The 20,523-nt window shown below is 39.7% G+C and overlaps 1 protein-coding gene across 2 annotated transcripts in view; it reads right to left on the reverse strand.

Moving 5' to 3' along the window:
* USP46 (ubiquitin specific peptidase 46) overlaps positions 1-20,523 on the reverse strand; it is a 77,887-nt gene that overhangs the window by 6,304 nt on the left and 51,060 nt on the right. Inside the window, exons 5-8 of one of the 2 annotated variants that reach the window (XM_043971419.1) lie at positions 16,690-16,766; positions 10,194-10,277; positions 4,404-4,601; positions 2,261-2,339 (exon numbers count right to left, since the gene is read on the reverse strand). In XM_043971419.1, coding sequence (XP_043827354.1) covers positions 2,261-2,339; positions 4,404-4,601; positions 10,194-10,277; positions 16,690-16,766 — 438 coding nt within the window. The remainder of the gene's footprint in view (positions 1-2,260; positions 2,340-4,403; positions 4,602-10,193; positions 10,278-16,689; positions 16,767-20,523) is intronic. The other variant, XM_043971421.1, reaches the window with a different exon arrangement.

The raw sequence follows: 20,523 nt of genomic DNA on the forward strand, positions 1-20,523 counted from the left end.
CATTTGCTGTTACAGCTATGGAACAATGATGCTAAAAATTGGAAAATTATCCTTCTTATATTATGGACATTCCCTAATAACCTATTATAAAGAGCACATTTAGGAGTTAAATTTGATTGTTTCCTCCTCAAGTTTTTCTTTGCTCCATTTTTTTGTTAACTACTTGAAACTTCTTAGAAGACAGCACAGGGGAAGAATGAAGTCCCGTTCCCTTTTTCTGTCCTTTATGGGGCCCAGCAGTGTGCTTGCTGGACACAGTAGTCACTCAATGAATGTTTGCTGAATTGAATTAACATTAACCATTCATAGCAATAACCAGGGACATGGATTTTTGTATTTTCAAGGGATAGTTGAATCTCAAACTTTCACTGTGAATTGCAAATATAAAATTTCAGGACACTCCATTTAAAAGCCATATGTTCTTAAACTATCAGATTCCTTGCATAGAATCATTCCACACAACTCTTCAAGGGAATTACCATAGAAATTTGTCAAACTGTGTTTCTTACTTGCTTGGTGAACAGGGATGTGCATTAGACTATTCAAAAGTTTCTTCCTCTATTCCTGAGCAGAACAGGGGTCATATATGTTATGCAGTCTTTATAGATTGTCGATGCATAATTGGTGTTAAACAATAATTACAGAAGTTCTAATAATAATCCACTGGGCTATGAAATAGCAAGTTAGACAAGAAAATGGGACCTTGCACACTTAAGTCACATATAAGCATAGATTGTTAAACATCTGCTTGACTTTAAAATCACTACCCTCTACATGTTTCTCACCACATTCTAGCTTCTGATCTCCAAAAAAAAATCAAATTGCCATTCAGTCACTCACATGACGTAACCTAAAAACTTCTCACAGGAATTCTTTAGTAATAGTTTTGTTTTCCCCAGAATCTTAAAATTCCCACCCCCATGATTTATACCAGAGGTTCTTAAGCATTTTTGTCTCTTGAAACCCTTGGGCAGTCTGGAGTCTATAAACCCTTTCTTTCTTTTTTTGGGGGGGGGAGGGGAGGCGGAGCGGGGCAATGAGTATTAAGTGACTTGTCCAGGGTCACACAGCTAGTCAGTGTCAAGTGTCTGAGGCCACATTTTGAACTCGGGTCCTCCTGAATCCAGGGCCAGTGCTTTATCCACTTTGCCACCTAGCTGCCCCTATAAACCCTTTCTTAGAATATTTTAGATGCACAATATAAAATATTTAGGATTATAAAGGAAATATACTAGAATAAGGATGTAATATTTTCTCATTTTAAGTTCATGAACCCCCTGAAATCTACCCCTAGGAGTCAACAGTCCCCAAGCTAAGAATCCCTGTCCTAGAGTATATCAATTGAAAACATTCTTTAGTAATGTCCCCAGCACAGTGGTGCAGCTCACTTTAAGATATTAGAAGGCCTTTCCTTCTTTCCTCAACTCTTTCTCTATTAAGGAAGGAACCAGATTCTCTTTTTTCATAACAAGAAATGAGTCCTTTTAAATGCATTTTGGCCTCCACGTGCTTCCTTATGCAAGGATGGGGGAAGAGGAGGAGAAGTGACCTACTAATAGCATGATGGAACAACAAGAAAAGCAACAGTGGTGATTCTCCCATCTAGGCCCTGAGATATCTTCAGGAAGGGGAAAGGCTATATGCATTTTTTTTTACTATGTCATATTCTCCCTTCCTCTGCTATGGCTTAGATCAGCGAGGACTAGCTGGCTCTACCAGTTCTTTCCTTCAACCCTCTCTTGATGGAGAGAAAAATGAGATGATGAACTTGGACTGAGAAGGATGGGATGCTAAGGTGTGATTCAGGTAGAATGGGCTAGTCTGTGACCTCTAAACCACATGAGTTTATAAAAAACAGTTTTAATTTGAAAAGGGTAAAGTTATAATGTATCTTTTTTTTTTTTTTGGTGAGGAAATTGGGGTTAAGTGACTTGCCCAGGGTCACACAGCTAGTAAGTGTCAAGTGTCTGAGGCCACATTTGAACTCAGGCCCTCCTGAATCCAGGGCCAGTGCTTTATCTACTGCACCACCTAGCTGCCTCAGGGTAAAGTTATAATAACAGGAATTTGAGAATTTTCAAATCAAGCTTTATCAAGAGGGGGAAAAAAAGCCATTTCAGAAAAGTTCAGAGAAAGAGAGGCAGAGAAGACAGAGACAGAGAAAGTTAAGACGAAGCAGAGAGAGACACATACACAGAGAGACAGAGAAAGCTATAGAGAGAGAAAACCTCTGCACTTCTACAACAATCTTAATACTGACCTCTACAATGTCATCGTCAAATAAGAGCCAGAAGCCATGACTCTTCACAATGGTAATATAATGCCCGCGATTAGGTCCACTGAAAAGAAAATGAAAAAGAATTAGCTGTGATTGGAACATTTTTCCCATCTCACACGTCTACTTCTCTATGACCATTAAATGATTTTACTGGATTTGTCCAAGTGAAAAGCCTTGATTTAATTTTAGATGCACTGTCTAAACTAGAAAGCTCCATTTCCCCTGGGTGTGTTTAAAATCACATGAGATTATGCACCTCCTAGGAAACACAATGAGGCTTAGGGGTCCCCTCTGATATCTTCAAAAGACCATTGATGTTAATAACATTCCTCAAGAGGACTAGTGATTGGCTGACCCCTGGAGCCACCTATACTGAACTCAATGGCCAAAGACAATTCCATAGGGATTTAGGAAGTTTCCAAAAACTTAGATTGAAAGAAAAATGGCGTTAACTGGCAAAGAACTTTATGGTGTGAATCTTAAGATAAAGCTGTTATTACTACTTCCTCAACTAGTATCTTGAATACTGAGGTGATGGGTCCAAATATGGTGTTTTCAAATATTACAGAATCCCAGGGTTGATAGAGACCTCAACAATCACCTAGTCAACTGCTACTGGAAAATATATCAGCCAAGATAATTCCAAAGGACTCATGACCACATCCAGAAAAAAGAACTGTGGAATCTAGGTGCAGATTGAACCATACTGTTTCTACTTTTTACGTTTTTCTTTTTTGAGGTTTTTCCCTTTTGTTCTAATTCTTCTTTCGCAACATGACTAATGCAAAAATATGCTTAATGTGATTGTACATAAACAACCTTATCAAATTGCTTGCTGTCTTGGGGAGGGGGAAAAATTTGGAACTAGAAATCTTATAAAACCAAATGCTGAAAACTATCTCTACATGTAGAAAATAATTATTCTACACGCAGAAAAAAATTATCTAGAAAATAAAATACTTTTATCATGAAAAAAGAAAATCTATCAGAAAAACACAAATGGATCTCTTCTGCTTTGTGTCTGTTTGTTGTAGTCCTTCCAGTTTCATCTACAAATGTATTATTATGTGGCTTAGCTGGATCTCTCTGAAACTCTCCACTAGGCTCACCATCATCATCAACTACTTTGTCACTGTTTTGTGAGGTTATAATGCTCATGGTCTTCCTCTGTGATGTTTTACAGATGAGCATGAACCATATACCAAAGGTTAAGTTTTTCTGTATTATGGAGCCCTCCGCCAGTGTGGAGGAAACTACACCACTGTGGTCTCCTGCCTATCTTCATACTTGGGGAAAAATGCTAATTAGAAATTAGTGAAATAAAGCTGTAATTTTTTTTTTCCTATTCAAGTTCATGGACCTCCTGAAATTGGCTTCAAGGACTCTAAGTGAAGAACTTCTGCTCGAAACCGTTAATCTCCTGGGGTGTCACATCTTTCTGCTTGGCAAGCACATAGAATATTTGCCAGCCATGGAGGTATCTGAGCCCTACTGGGCTACTTGTTGTGATGGCAATTTTCCTTTGTTTCCAGTTCTCTCTCCATCTTCCCATTTAGGCACAATTTCTTTGTGTCTTCTGTTGTCATTAAGAGTGAGAATGTAAATATAGATATGGTTTACACCTTTCAGTTGCATGTCAACAAATCATTTACCAGACAAGTCACATGTGAAATGGGGCACAATTAAATTAAATTTGCATTAATTCATTGTACTTATTGTTTGCAAATGCTCTAAAAACTGAGATTCTTGCACTGTCTAGTGAGTCCATCAGAAACTACGATGTTATAAGGCATATTTTTAAAAAAGCTTTTTGGGCATATACTTTTCTCAAAGAGAATGAGCTAAATCAAACCCGTCCAAATAAGAAAATTAATAAAGTGGATGGAAATTTTTAATTTGTCTAGGTTTTTGTTACCTTGAAGAATAAAGATATATTTGTCCATTGAGCTTTCATGGTGGAACAAGCCCTTTACAATCTGGTGGCCCTCTGAACACAGGCACCAACCTTTCCTATGCTGGTCAGTGGTTTTCAAGTTCCACTCAGAATATCCCTAGACTATGATTTTTAGCAGCCTTTTAAAACATGAATAATGAATGCTCGAGATGCAGTGATTCTGCCCTTTACCTGCCACAGTGCACTACTACAGCCACCAAGTCATACATGCGGTCCAGGTTCACCGCGTCACTGGATGTGTTGAACAGACGTAGCTCCAGTGGGAAGACCACACGGTAGGAGAGCTTGGTGTATCTATGGAGTTGTTCCATATATTTGAACCTCTTAAGATGTAATGCCAGGATCATCGGAAGCTTTTTTACTCTCATCCTAGAAAGTCATGGATAAGTTGTCAGTCAAGACTCATCCTTTATTTTTTGGGGAAAAAAGAGCACATTCTGTTTTCTGTATTGGTTCATGGAGGACAGGCATGGTCCTGGTAACCTAAAATAGCAGGTACTCCAACAAAAAATGTATAAACTCCTATCTCATTCATCTAGACATCATCTTGTGCAGTAACCTCAACTATACAGAACATGGCTGGAGAAATCTCTGAGCAGCCAAAGTGGCTGGCACAAATCTGTTCACTAAATACAATTCACATACCAGGACTCGGGTCTAACAAACTTGGTGATCTGGTTTCCCTGCCCACAACAGATTAGAATAATCACATTAAGTGAGAAGAGTCATGTACATTGCTCTCAAGAAAATATTTCTAACACAGGATCAACATTTTAGAGCTAGAAGGGATCTTAGAGGCCAGCTAGCTTAACCCCCTCTTACAGATGAGGAAATTGAGGCTCAGAAGTAAGGTGATGTGACTTGCCCCAGGTCACAATGCTAGGAAGTTGAACAAAACCCAGGTACTTTGATTCCAAATCCAAGGTTCTTTTTCATTGTACTACAATGCTTCCTTCCTTGAGGCAGAAGGAAGAGCAATATAAAGAAGGCTCGATCTCACATAAATCAGACATCTCCCTATAATAATAGCCATTGCTAGTTTCCCTTTAATGAAGTCTTAGTAGACATGAAAACTGAAGCTAGCCCAACAGGTAGAGCGAGCCTTTTTCCCCACTAGAGTTAATGGAGGGTTCACTGATATGTCTCTACCACATTCTAGTCTTGCATCATGGTGTGAAATGGAAGACAGAACTCCCTCAATGTGGGGAGGGCAGGCCTGATCACCCTGCAGCATTGGCTTTCAACTCGAGTTTTCCATTAATTCAGTTACTCTCAACCAAACTTCTTCAGTTCAATGGCAAGTGATAACCAATAGGGAAGAGACAGAAAAATGACAAAAAACAGAAATAAGAACCTAAAGGTACAGTTTGCAGCCAATGAAGGTAGGGATAAGCAGGCCTACCCATTTCCCAAAGTCTCTGAGGGTATTATATTATTATAGCAGAGTGGGCCAGGACTCCAAATAACAGAGATGGGAGAACCTTGAAGATTCCATTCCAACTCTTCCATTTTACTAAAGTGGAGATGCATATAAGTTAAGTAAATTAATCCTGATTCCCAATACAGTTCTGACATAGTACAATAATGGATACCCACAATAACATCCCTGAATTACCAAGGTAAAGTCAAAGTATGTTCTGTAAATTTTTAAAACATAGGGAACTATGTGCCACTTTTTAAATAATTAGCCTCAAAGAGTTAAAATGAAACTTTTTATGCTAGGAGTATCTTCAGATTTCTATAAAACTGATGTGTGTCATTGCCTGGAAATACTGAATGAGTGAGGTGCCACTGATTCTGGTTTGTAATCATAGAATTTTAGAACTGGAAGGAACAATGGAGATCACTTAGTTCAGTCCTCTCCCTATATAAATAAGGAAACAAGCCCAGAGAGATGACTTGTTCACAATCATACAGTTTATTAGTGATTAATCTGGGATTAGAACCTGGACCCCCTGACTACTATTCCAATGGTGCTACACCAACGTCTATGCTAGGTTTCCTCTACTATACCCCAACAGAATTAACTTCCTGAGTTATTAGTTTATCAGGATAATAATAAAATTCACTTGTGTGCTCAAGTAACATGCCAACTAAAGGTTTTGTAGATGAACCAGAAGTATGTTAGGTGGAGGAGGAAACCAAGACAGGGATCCAAAATGTGCCATGGTAAAACTAGTTTGGAGGGGGAATTAGGTGGCGCAGGGGATAAAGCACTGGCCCTGCATTCAGGAGGACCTGAGTTCAAATCCAGCCTCAGACACTTGACACTTACTAGCTGTGTGACCCTGGGCAAGTCACTTAACCCTCACTGCACCACCAACAAGAAAAAAGAAAAAAAGAAAAAAAAAAAGAAACCCTTTTGTAAAAAACCGAGTTTGGATAAGCCAGACATGGATAAGTGAAATTTAATAAATGGATAGGAGTAAAGTTCAGGAAATTCTCCAAATTATTCAGTTAAAAACCTCTTATTTCTACTTGACCTACTTGAATACTGTTTGACTGGGTTTCCTTTGCTGGATCATCATCCATCCATCCCCCATGCATTAAGTAAGAGTGTGTCCCAAGGCTTGGTTCTGGGCCCTCTTCTCTTTTTTCTTTATATCCTCTTGGTGACTTCATGACCTCCCAGGAGTGCTACTAATTGGTACACGAGATTTGTGACATAAATGATGATCCAGAAAAGGAGATTGAGTAGAATTAGTCACACAGGTAGGAGGGAACAGTGTAATGAAAACCCAAAGGGAAAAGACCATGCACTAGTGAGTAGTCAACAGTGTGAAACAGGATGAGGAGTGAGGAAAAAAAATCCACTGAATTTGGCAATTAAGAGATTATTGGGGGGGTGGGGGGGGGCAGCTAGATGGCGCAGTGGATAAAGCACCAGCCCTGGATTCAGGAGTACCTGAGTTCAAATCTGGCCTCAGACACTTGATACTTACTAGCTGTGTGACCCTGGGCAAGTCACTTAACCTCAATTGCCTCACCAAAAACATAAAAAAAAAAAAAAGAGAGAGAGATTATTAGTGGGGGCTGCTAGGTGGTGCAGTGGATAACGCACCGGCCCTGGACTCAGGAGGACCCAAGTTCAAATCTGGCCTTAGACACTTGACCCTTACTAGCTGTGTGACCCTGGGTAAGTCACTTAACCCCCATTGCCCCACCCCCCAAAAATATTAGTAACTTTAAAAGAAAAGCATTAGTTAAGTAGTTGGTAATCAAGTAGTCAAGGGATTCAGAACTAGTTTGCAAAGGCATAAAGGTAAGGAAGAAGACAGATTGATGATAAAATACAGATTGGGCCTACACATGACTGCAAAGAATCTGAAGGACATTAAAACATTTCTCTTATTTCTCACTAACCTATCATGCTGATTTAAATACATTTCTTTAAAAATAGAGTAGGATAGAGGACAGATAGGTGGCACAGTAGATAAAGGACTGGTCCTGGATTCAGGAGGACCCAAGTTCAAATCCAGCCTCAGACACTTGACACTTACTAGCTGTGTGACCCTGGGCAAGTCATTTAGCCCCAAATGCCTCACACACCAAAAAAAAAAAAAAAAAGGAATGTTGAAAACTATCTTTACATGTAATTGAAAAAATAAAATACTATTGAGTGGAAAAAAATAAAATAAAAATAGAGGAGATAGTGACTGTAATAAAATCATCCTCTTATGCCACCTCATGGTGTACAGATAAACACTGGTTCCCAAAGACTCTGAAAAAGAACCTCTAGAAGATTCTACAAACCTAGAAAGGTTTCAAGTACATGTTTGCTAAAGAACTACATGTAGTTATCCAAGGTCTTGTCTAGATAAGTTTGCAGAGGTTTATCATCAGGTTGGCAGCAGTGCCATGAATGTTCAGGTAACAACTCTCAAGGTTCATCTAAGTTATAAAGGCCTTGTAGTCAGCATTACTGGAAGAAATACCTATACTCTTAAAAATCACAGATCCCTGAATATTCAAGTTTAAGGTGGGACAGCTAGGTGGTACAGTGGATAAAGCACTGGCCCTGGACTCAGGAGGACCTGAGTTCAAATCCAGCCTCAGACACTTAACACTTAAGTGTTAAGTGTGACCCTTAGCAAGTCACTTAATCCCCACTGTCCCACAAAAAAAAAAAAAAAAGTTTAAGGAGGAGGTGTTCTTGGGTACTAATGATTCAGAGAATGGACTAGTCGCCTTAAATACAAAGAAACAGCTTGATAGAAGATCATGTTAGAAAGACCTAAGGGAAGGGGTAGCTAGGTGGCGCAGTGGATAAAGCACCAGGCCCTGGATTCAGGAAGACCTTAGTTCAAATCCCGCCTCAGACACTTGACACTTACTAGCTGTGTGACCCTGGGCAAGTCACTTAACCCTCCTTGCCCCCCCCCCCCCAAAAGACCTAAGGATCTCAGCGGACTACAAGTTCAATAAAAGTAGAGAGTACAACATGGCGGCAGCCTGACTGTAGCAAGGCTCCTCTTTTGACATCAGACAGAGTGGACTCACTGGCCTTAGAGTCAAAGCTTGTCAGCTTTGTTAGAACCTGCCAGACACCACGAACTCAGGATCACCTCCAAGCCACGATGAGGGATTCAGAGCAGGACTTTAGTGATACTACTCAGGATTTACACAAAGTATCCTGAATAAGAGAAATGAATAGTCCAATGGATCAAACCACTTCTGGACACCATGTTTTTGCAAAATATATCCAGAGTCAGGCGACTTAAAACTATTCTGTAACCATGCCATATGAGGACTAGTTGAAGAAAATGGCATGGTAAATCTGGAAAAAAATATTTGGTTAGGGGGTGTGGGATAGGAGATGACAGCTATCTTCCAATGTTTAAAGGCCCGTCATGTAGAAAAGAGATTAAACATTCCAGGATATCCAAGGGGGGTAAGTATGGGACCACTGGTTAGGTGTTCCAGAGAAGCAGATTTTGCCTCAACATAAGAAGTAATTTTCTAATAATTACAGCTTTTCAAAAATAGGACAGGATATTTTGTGAACTAGAAATGAAAGGTTCCTATTATAGGAAAGGTCAAGTAGAATGACATCTCCTTTTGTTGAGAATATTATAAAAAGGGTTTTCTGCATCAGGCAGGAGCCTGCCTATGAGAAAAATAATTATTAATAACCAATAATTTGGGGAAATTCAGATTTCCCCCTTTTCTTTTTTTTTTTTTTTGTGGGGCAATGAAGGTTAAGTGACTTGCCCAGGGTCACACAGCTAGTAAATGTCAAGTGTCTGAGGCTGGATTTGAACTCAGGCCCTCCTGAATCCAAGGCCGGTGCTTTATCTACTGCGCTAACTAGCTGCCCCCTCCCCCTTTTCTTAATCCTCATTTCAAGACCCCAGTCTCTGAAGGTTAAGTTAACCTTCTTCTCTATCCAGACCCCACCCAGGTGGGACAGCTATTGTGTTCTACTCAGGGTTAGATGAGGGATAAATTCTTTGAATAGATCACCCAAGGCTTGGGGGTAACTTAAGAACTAAATGGCATCATCAAAGTTCAGGTCCAGCCCCTCATTGTAAATATTCATTCTCCCATTAATTGTTAACCAATCAGACTAGATTGCCACCCAGAGGAACACCTACTCTTCAAAGGGCATAAAAACTATGAGCCCACAGCAATGACTGTCTTTGGTCTAAGAGAGGGACCAGCCAAATGACCATCCTTTTATTAAAATGCTTCATTAAAGTTATTAATGAAATGATTAAATTACTCAGAAATTATGTCTCTCAAACCTTTTTAAACACCACACCTAGTTGCCCTCTCAAGTCACTTCCAACTCGGAAATTCTACAGTCCCTGTTACCTACCACCTCCATTTCTAAGGCTGTGGATTCCCTGCCCCCTTCCCACTCTGCAACAACATTCCCACTCTCCACCAGGTGAGAACCCACATCCCCTGTCTCTAAAGAACAAGGGTAACTAAGAAGGTGCATCTGAAGTTTCTACCCACCTTTTCTGGGCCTCCTGTTTACTGCAGCAAGTTTCACAGTAGTATTTCTGTTCACTACACAGTGTCTCAGTGTTACTGAAGTCTCTGTAGAGAAACATAATCTCATTTTTAAAAGGGACAAGGATGTATTTTGTTTACTTGATCAAAGACATTTCCTATGTCACACTGCAAAATCCTTTGTACAAGATGATTTGTAATCTGAATGTAGAGAGAAAAGTAGAAGACTTCTGAAAAAAATATTAAGATGAAGACTCTGACTTCTTTCATTTGAAGCCTGGAGATAATGTTCATAGCATTGTTACTTCCCTTGTATAGGCTATTATTTCACCAGATGGGAAAATTTCAAACAAGGAATCACTGAATGGATCACAGACCTACAACCTTAAATCCTCTAATGGTTTAGAAATTCCACTGTTCAACAGAATGGACTTTTAATGGAAGATCAAACAGATACACAAGAATAATATTACTGTGCTACTTGAAATACCTTCTTCAGACTTCCCTTTTCAAAGCTCCTTAAAATAGCTCTTAAATCATTACTTGAGGGAACCACTGGGAATACTATTTCAGGCTATTGACAACACTATTTAGCATCTTTAAGAAGATGCAGACAAACAGGGCAGTGGTGTTACTTTCATGTTAAATTTAATATATTCTCTTTAAAAAAAAAACCATACATAACAGGAGTCTGTAGACGCCTCCTTTATTTTCTTCTTTGTAGATTGCAATGTTTGTTTGTTAAGATCATAATAAAAATGAAAAACATTTTTAGAGCTAATGCTTACCTCTGTATGAACAGATGAAGCAAAAGTGAAGCGAGACAAACCAGGAAAACATCATTAATAGTAATGATGATGATAATGGACAGGTAGATGATAGATGATAGATAGAAAGATAGATACATACATACATACATACATAGAGAACATTTATAAAGTGCTGACTGTATAAAAGGCACTGTGCTAAACACTTTGTAATCATTATCTCATTTGATTTTCAAAGCAACTATAGGAAGGAGGTGCTATTATCCCCATTTTACAGATGAGGAAACAGAGGCAAAAAGAAGTTAAGCGATTTTTCCAGGGTCATACAGCTTAGTGAATGTCTGAGGCCACATTTAACTCAGGTCTTTCTGACTCCAGACCCACCACTCTATCTACTGTACAATCTAGTTGCCATGACTACAACAAATGGAGAGAACAAAGCTGAATACTGTAAAATTGTAATGATCAAGTTTGAGCCCAAAAAGAGACAAGAAAATGCACTTCCCTTCCCAATCCTGCCCCCCCCCCCTCAATTTCTCAGAAGGGTTGGGCAACTACAGATTAAGAACACTGCACTTACTTTCAGACTTGGTGGATGTATTATGTAGATTCTGCTGTCTTTCTCCTACAGCTCCCATCCCATGCCCCCCCCCTTTGTATTCCTTGTTTCAAGGACAAAGTTTACCTTGTTGGGGGTGGGGGGAGGGAGAGGAGATATATTTAGAAATAGCACATGGATCCTTGCTCCTGATGCCCAAATCTCAGGCATAGATATTAATGCCACTGGTAACAGTTCTGCTACATTCTAGGTTAAATAGGCTTTCATGATCTAACCTAACTTTAATGTAATGTTTCTGATGCAAAAGGTACTACAAATCCAATAGAGCCAGGATTAAAACTCATCTCCTAATTCCATACTTGGACTCCTTAATTAAGATATATCTTCTGTCTACTAAACACAGCACAGAGACCATAAAATGCAAACAATGAACCTATTACAGAAGGCAATTAATTAGCTATCAGGAGGTTTGTGGGATATGTTACTTTGCAGTTTACAAAGTTGAGTGACTCAGAACCAGGAAGTCCTGGGTTCAAATACCACTTATGACACTTCCCACTTCCATGCTCATTTCACTTAATCTCTCTGAGCCTCAGTTTCTCCATCTGTAAAATAAGACTAATAATACCTCAGTAGATTGTTCTGAAGCTTAAGTGAAATAACAGATTAAAATACTTTGCAACTTTCTTTACAAATTTCTGTTATTTTTTTAAATTGTGTGTAAGTAATCATTATTTGGAGGGTACAATTTATATAATAACAGCAATCTTGTAAAACTGAACAGCTTTGAAAGACTTAAGAACTCTGATCCATGATTCCAGAGTGATAATTATGAAGAGAGGTAGGAGGGCAAGAAAATAAATGCTTGTTAATTGAAAAAAAAATAACCAAAAATGACAGAAAACACAGGCAAGTGAGACAGCTTTGAAAATGACATGTATAATTCATTATATATTTAAAAGGAAAAGCAAGTTCTAAGTAATAAAAAGATTCATAATTTCACATGCAACCCTTGTTTCTGCTCGGTGTCACTGAGAGAGCTTTGTTATCCTCTGTTCCTCTGTTCTGGGACTATGAAACATGTTTTGTTTCATCTGCACCTCCCCCCTCCTACCCCACTCCTCCCTGACAATCCAGGCTTACTTGCCTGGATAAACACCTGAGAAGAAAGACAAATAGTTTTGTTTGTTTGTTTTTGAATGAATGAAGCCTGTGTCAAGTACTGTTAGGGGTCTTGGTTCCACAGTAAGTATTAGTACTTCCAAAAGAATATTACTGAAGGTGACAGATGAGGAATAAAAAGCTCCTTACTCCTTAATGAAGAATGGTCTATGAAAGCATTGCTGAAATTAGCTATCTTAAATACTTTGGAAAGGAGAGGAGGTCCGACCCCTTGTACTTTTTAAATCAAAGAGATTCTCAGTTCAGAAAAGGTGTGCACATGATGATAAGGAAAACCCTTCAAGTTTCTAATATAAACTATGTCTCAAAACAAACACAAGTGGAAATAAAACACAGAACAGGAATAGAGAGTCTGTCTCTCTGTCTAGCTTCAACCTATTTTCTCCAAGTGGGGCCGGGACTGTCAGGGAGGTTCCAAGGAATCTGCAGGGGTCTGCACGGGTTTGGTGGTGACATTATATGGAGGATGAACTGGGAATTTCCAGTCCACATCCTTTCTCCTTCTCCTCCTGAATGATCTTAGGAACACAGATAAGAGATGTAGTGCTGGAAAGGAAACTTAGAGGTCATCTGGTCCAATTGCTTTATTTTGCAGCTAAAAAAGGAAAGACCCTAAGAGATGAACTGCTTGGGCCAAGGTCACACATCTAGTAAGAAGCAGGAAATGAACCCCTCTTCTGAATCTAGGGACATACTTTCTGGTCTGATAGCCCTTTCTACTGACCACACTGCCTTGCACACTTCCCTGGAGGCCCTATGATTGGTTCTAAAAACTGCAAAAGCTGTATAGCTCTGGAGACTTTGAGAGCATGTGTCTGCAGGAGCAGGCAGGTTTGATCGTTAATGGGTAAAGACTAGGCATGGGAAACATGATGAAATTCCTGGGGAAGGGAAGAGTTATAGGACAAGGAAAGATTTCAGAGTCAATTTGTTAGCCTAAACCACCGCAGACAGATGGGAATCTCAGCTATTTTTAAAGGCATTCAGAAAAGATTCCACAGTAACCCACTAGAACATTTAGTAAGTTATAACAATTCCAGATGTTACAACCCCTCTTCTCAAGCAGTTGACCGACAGGGGGCACAAATACGTTTTGCACGAACAAAGTGGAAGAATGTGTGCAAGTCACCATTTCTCTTAGTACAGTCTATTCTCTAGGAGTTCTGTTAATGAGAAAGTCATAACAATTTGGAGATGTGTGCCTCAAAATATTAATTTGTGACCCAGCACTACTCCTACTAGTGTGATACTCTAAGGAAATCAAGGAGAAAGGAAAGGCACTATTCCTAAATACAAGAAAGTTTATAGCAGCTTATTTCATTGTTGTTATAGCAAAGAACTGGAAACTAAGGGGGTGCTTATTAATTGAAGAATAGCTGAACAAATCGTGATATAAGAACATAAAGAATATTCTGTTACTACACTCCAAGAAATGAGGAAAGGGAGAATTCTGAGAAACTGGGAAGACTTATATGAACTGATGCCAAATTAAGTGGCCATAACCTGAAGAACAATTTATACAATAATAAAATTGTAAAGAAAAACAAGTTTGAAAGACTTAACAACTGTGCTTGATGCAATGATCAACTAAGAGGTTGAAACACACACTAAAGATTAAGTATGTTACCAACCTCCTTAGAAAGAGGTGATGGGTTCAAAGTGGAGAATGAGAGACATACATTTTGGGACAGTATAGGATTTTGTTTTGTTTAAATATTAATATTTGTTACAATTAAGAGGGGTGGGAGAAGAGGTCTAGTGATAGGATTACCCAAAAGGAAAAATAAAAAGGTCACTGAAACATTTTTTAAAACTATACAAGAGGGGCAGCTAGGTGGCACAGTGGATAAAACACTGGCCCTGGAGTCAGGAGGACCTGAGTTCAAAACCAACCTCAGACACTTAACAGTTACTAGCTGTGTGACCCTGGGCAAGTCACTTAACCCCAATTGCCTCACCAAAAAACCAAAAAAACAAACAAAAAAAAACAAACCCATAAAACCTATACAAGAGGGCAGCTAGGTGGCGCAGTGGATAGAGCACCAGCCCTGAAGTCAGGAGTACCTGAGTTCAAATCTGGCCTCAGACACTTAACACTTACTAACTGTGTGACGCTGGGCAAGTCACTTAACCCCAATTGTCTCACTTTAAAAAACAAAACAAAACTATACAAGAACCAAGAGACCAATTTATAAAATCAAAACCTTGGGGTCAGCGAGGTGGCACCGTGGCTAAAAGCACTGGCCTTGGGCAGCTAGGTGGCACAGTGGATAGAGCACCGGCCCTGGAGTCAGGAGTACCTGAGTTCAAATCTGGTCTCAGACACTTGACACTTACTAGCTGTGTGACCCTGGGCAAGTCACTTAACCCCAATTGCCTCACTTAAAAAAAAAATCATTAAAAGCACTGGCCTTGTATTCAGGAGGACCTGAGTTCAAATCCAGCCTCAGACACTTGATACTTACTAGCTGTGTGACCCTGGGCAAGTCACTTAACCCTCATTGCCCAACAAAACAAAACAAAAATAAAATAAAAACCTTGTAAAAATAAACTCTGAAAGACAAGAACTCTGATCAATGAGTGTAATGACCAACTATGATTTCAAAGGATTAGCAAAGAATTCTGCTGCCTACTCCCTTACAGAGAGGGAATGGATTCACAATGCAGAATGAAATATACATTCTAGAATGTGGCCAATCTCAGAGTGTGTTTTGTCTGACTGTGCATATCTATTATGAGTTTTTTTCTTTTTTTCCAGTAGGGGAGTTGGTGTGTGGCTTCCTTTCATCACCACAGCTGTGCTCACACAGTCCTCTATCCCTGAGATGGGCTCTCCATCTATATCCATGTGGCAATTCCCACCCTTCCTTCAAGGCCAACTCAGAAGGAAGAAAAAAGGAAAGAAAAAAAAAATAACACAGAAGAGCTTACTTAAAAAAAAAAAAATTAATGGGATTTCATTGCAAGCTATCCCTTCCTAATGACCACCATATCTGTTTATATGTCTGTCCGTCCATGTCTATCTCCCCGCCCTGTTCCTAACCTACTCTAGACTTTAAAACCATATCCTTTCTACTGTAGGCTTATCTTGGAATTTCCCTCAGCACCTAGAATAGCCAATCAGTACCCCTCCCATCCAGCTCACCTTGGGAGATCCCTTCACAATATCTACCTTGCTTTCTCTCACTGGGGAGTTCTTCTTGGAGCCTCCGTTTTGTAGAGGCCCAGGCCCAGTCTGCCTTCCTTCCACTCTCAGCCCAATTCCTGACTTTCTCTGGACTCCAAGATCATGCCTCTCTCCTCTGCTCTGGGTACCTTCATTTTCAGTTGCCTATTACGTGAAGTCTTCCCTGATTAAAATGTATAAGTTCCTTGAGTTTAGGGATGTTTTGTTTGTACTCTTACCCCCAGCACTTAGCACAGTTTCTGACACATAGAACTAAAATTCTTCCTTTTCTCCTTTCTTTCCTTCCCTTCCTCCTACAAAGCCAATATATTTATACAACTTTGATTGATAAAAGCAAAAGCCATATATCTCACATGTAAGAGATTAAACAAAACATCAAACATTTAAAAGTTTTTTAAAAAAAAAACTTCAAGGGGCAGCTAGGTGGCGCAGTGGATAAAGCGCCAGCCCTAGATTCAGGAGGACCTGAGTTCAAATCCGACCTCAGACACTTGATACTTAATAGCTGTGTGATCCTGGGTAAGTCACTTAATCCCAATTGCCTCACCAAAAAAAACAACAAAAAAAAAAAAACAAAAAACCTTCAAGTGCATTCTCTTGCTTTTGCTCTCTACGAATCTCTTTCAATACCAGCTCTTGCTTTCAATTCATCCCAGGAGGGAGGGAAGGAAATGAAATGATAAATCTGGGAAGAGTGGGGCAAAAACACTTCCTGAACAGGAAGGAAATTTTGTTTTATTTTTCATTAGTCATCACTAAATTAACCCAAAAGGCATAAACAGGGACATGGCGTGGTCCATTTACCTTAGACAGTGTGTAATTGATGTGTTCTGTTCCACGTCAACAGAAAGGTCAAGAAAATCTTCATCTTTGCTGCTGACCTGTAGTAAGAAAAAAATTATATTGGGTTCAAGGCTACATAATGGCTAAAGTTTTCAATAATCATGTTTTACTTGCAATTATCTAAACTGTAACTAAAAATAACCATTCCCGAGTCTTAAAGGAGTTAAAAGGAAAGAAGTTTAGAATGAAAAAAAAATACTTTGCAGATAAATCTCAAATTCTTCTTTCACTAAATAATAGTTTAAACCTCAGATGCAGAACTGTAACTTACAACTCCAGCTAGTCATTTCTTTCTAGGTCCCTTTGCTTCCCCTGTTCAAGGTCATACAGAGGTGACAGAAAAGCACTAATCTGACAGAGACTAGCAGTCATTTGGATGGATCAGATAGAGAACAGGGGCTTAGAGACTCCTCCCCTTCTTTTGAATTCGACATTTATTAAGTGCTAGGTACTAGGAACACAAAGATATAAATGACAGGTACTTAAGATCTCCTGGGGAAATTCGATTTGTACACAAAACACAAAGAAGTAACTGGACAATTATAGAGGCAGCTTGCTGTGGTGGATAGAGCTAGCCTTGGAGTCAGTAACATTGGAAATAGAATGTCTTCTCAAGCAGTTACAAGCTGTGGAAGCCTGGAGAAAGCCCTTTACTTCTGTACCCCTCTGTTACCTCATCTGTAAAACTATGATAATACCTCACAGTGTTGTTCTAAGGGCCAAATGAGATAATTATGCAAAGTATTTTGCAAGCTTTAAAGCGTTATATAAATTCCAGTTATTGTAGTTATCGAAGCATCTTCTGCCACTCATTGAGACCTAGCTCCCTGCTGTTAGCACAACATATCTGGCCACCCTTTCTAGTGCTGATTAAAAATAGGTGCATAATTTTTTTTTTTTAAGTGAGGCAATTGGGGTTAAGTGACTTGCCCAGGGTCACACAGCTAGTAAGTGTTAAGTGTCTGAGGCTGGATTTGAACTCAGGTACTCCTGACTCCAGGGCCAGTGCTCCAACCACTGTGCCACCTAGCTGCCCCAAAATAGGTGCATAATGAATGTCTTTTGAACCAGATTTCAAACTATATTACAAAGTGATAATCATGAAAACAATCCAGTGCTGGCTAAGAAATATAGGAATAGATAAGTGGAATAGATCCCAGCTTCTTAAACTGTGGGTCTCAACCCAATATGGGGTCACATAACTAAATGTGGGGGTCATGAAAAATTTGGCAGAAAATGTTTGATTTGTATACCTAGTTTATATACCTGTATACCTGGGGTCACATAAAAATTTTTCTAGCAAAAAAGGAGTCTTGAGTGGAAAAAGTTTAAAAAGTTGTGGAATAGATTAGGTACAGAATAGACAGTAATTTAATGACCATAGTCATCTAGTGTTTGATAAACCCCAAGATCCAAGCTTTGTGGAGCAAGAACTCACCATCTGACAAAAATTATTGGGAAAGCTGGAAAGCAGTTTGGCAGAAACTAGGCATGGACTAACATCTCATCCTGTATACCAAATAAGGTCAAAATCAAAGAATGATTTAGACATAAAGAGTGCTTTCATAAGTAAATTAGGGGGGCAGCTAGGTGGCACAGTGGATAGAGCACAGGCCCTGAATTCAGGAGTACCTGAGTTCAAATCCAGCCTCAGACACTTAACACTTACTAGCTGTGTGACCCTGGGCAAGTCACTTAACCCCAATTGCCTCACTTAAAAAAAAAAAATTATGCACCTATTTTTAATCAGCACTAGAAAGGGTGGCCAGATATGTTGTGCTAACAGCAGGGAGCTAGGTCTCAATGAGTGGCAGAAGATGCTTCGATAACTACAATAACTGGAATTTATATAACGCTTTAAAGCTTGCAAAATACTTTGCATAATTATCTCATTTGGCCCTTAGAACAACACTGTGAGGTATTATCATAGTTTTACAGATGAGGTAACAGAGGGGTACAGAAGTAAAGGGCTTTCTCCAGGCTTCCACAGCTTGTAACTGCTTGAGAAGACATTCTATTTCCAATGTTACTGACTCCAAGGCTAGCTCTATCCACCACAGCAATGCCCTCTCTATGCCCTCCAATTCCTCCGTGCCTCAATTCTTTTTTCAGGCCATTACTCCCAAATTAGCTATCCTCTCTTCCCTTCCTTATCTCAACCCCTGGATAAGTCATTTCAACTCTACATCATCCTTTATACTCAAGTCCCTTGTTCCCTTGGACCAGTGCCAATCAGGCTTTGCCAAAACCCAAACTTGGATAACCCTACAAATATACTGCCTTCCATCCTATTCACAGGCTCCTGAAAGTGACTGGGAAAAAACAAGATCCATGTTGACTGTGTCCGGTACAAATTTATGTTACAGAATCTCATCTGGGCCCTCACTGAAGCAAAATAATCCTTTGACACTTCCCTAACTGAATGGCTGTCTTGCTCACCTCAGAAGTTTCACCAAAGGTCGTCAGGCTTCACCCTTCACCAAAAAAATAAATTGAGGCCATGAACCAGGAGCTCTGTTTTCCCTCCTCCTCATCTTACACCACTCAGATATCTTCCTCCACCATCTCCTCCTTTACCACTCTCACATGAAAAAGTAGCCCTTCTCTTTGTCAAGGCAAACCACTGTATCTGTACCCTTTGTCCTACTCCATCCCCATACTCTTTATCATACTCACTCCTTCATTAATCTTTAACCTGCTTCCCTGCTACTTCACCATGCAGATATGTCCACGCCTTCATTCTTTTTTTTTTTTTTTAGTGAGGCAATTGGGGTTAAGTGACTTGCCCAGGGTCACACAGCTAGTAAGTGTTAATTGTCTGAGGCCGGATTTGAACTCAGGTACTCCTGACTCCAGGGCCGGTTCTCTATCCACTGAGCCACCTAGCTGCCCCTCACGCCTTCATTCTTAAAAAACTTTTACCATCCCCTCTAGCTATTATTTTATGTCTTTCCTCCCATTCTGGGCTAGATTTCTTGAGAAAACCATCTAAGTACAGTACCTTCACTTCCTCTCTTCTCACATCTTGACTCTAAAATTCTCTGCCATCTGCCTACCAACTTCATCATTTAAAAGAAATTATTCTCTCCAAAGTTAGCAATGATCTCTTACTTGCCAAGTCTAATGGCCTTTCGCTTAATCTTCATCCTTCTGGGCATCCCTGAAGCTTTTGACTGTCAATCACCCTCCTCCCCTGGATATTCTCAGTTCTTTATTTTTCATGGCTTTTCTCTAATCTATTTACACATGCCTTATCAATCTCCTTTGCAGTGTCCAGGTTGGACCCATTAACCATAGATATCCCCCAAGGGTCTGTCTTGGCTCTCTCCTCTCTCTATACTATCTTGACTGGTGATCTTACCAGCCCATGGGCTCAATGTTCATTGAGCCCATTTCTATTTAGATCACTTCCAGACCTATATATCCAGCCCTAACCTCTCCTGAGACCTCTGGTCTCACATCACCAACTGTCTCTTGGACATCTCAAAACTCATCAAGTCCAAAAGAGAACTCATTAACTTTCCCCTAAAACATTCCTATTATCTAAATTCTCCTATTATTGTCAACCAGGCTTACAACCTCAGTACCTCACTTTCACTCACTCCACATATTCAATCTGTTGCAAATCTTGCTGTTTCTACCATTACTCACCTCTCATATACATCCCTTTCCCTCACTCACACAACTGCCAGCCTGGCAGAGACTTTCCTCTCCTTATACTTGTACTACAATAAAACTCTGGGTTGTCTCTCTGCCTCAAGTTTCTGGCCATTCCAGTCCATCTTCCACTTGGTT

The sequence above is a fragment of the Dromiciops gliroides genome, chromosome 6 (assembly GCF_019393635.1).
Source record: "Dromiciops gliroides isolate mDroGli1 chromosome 6, mDroGli1.pri, whole genome shotgun sequence".
NCBI lineage: Eukaryota > Metazoa > Chordata > Mammalia > Microbiotheria > Microbiotheriidae > Dromiciops > Dromiciops gliroides.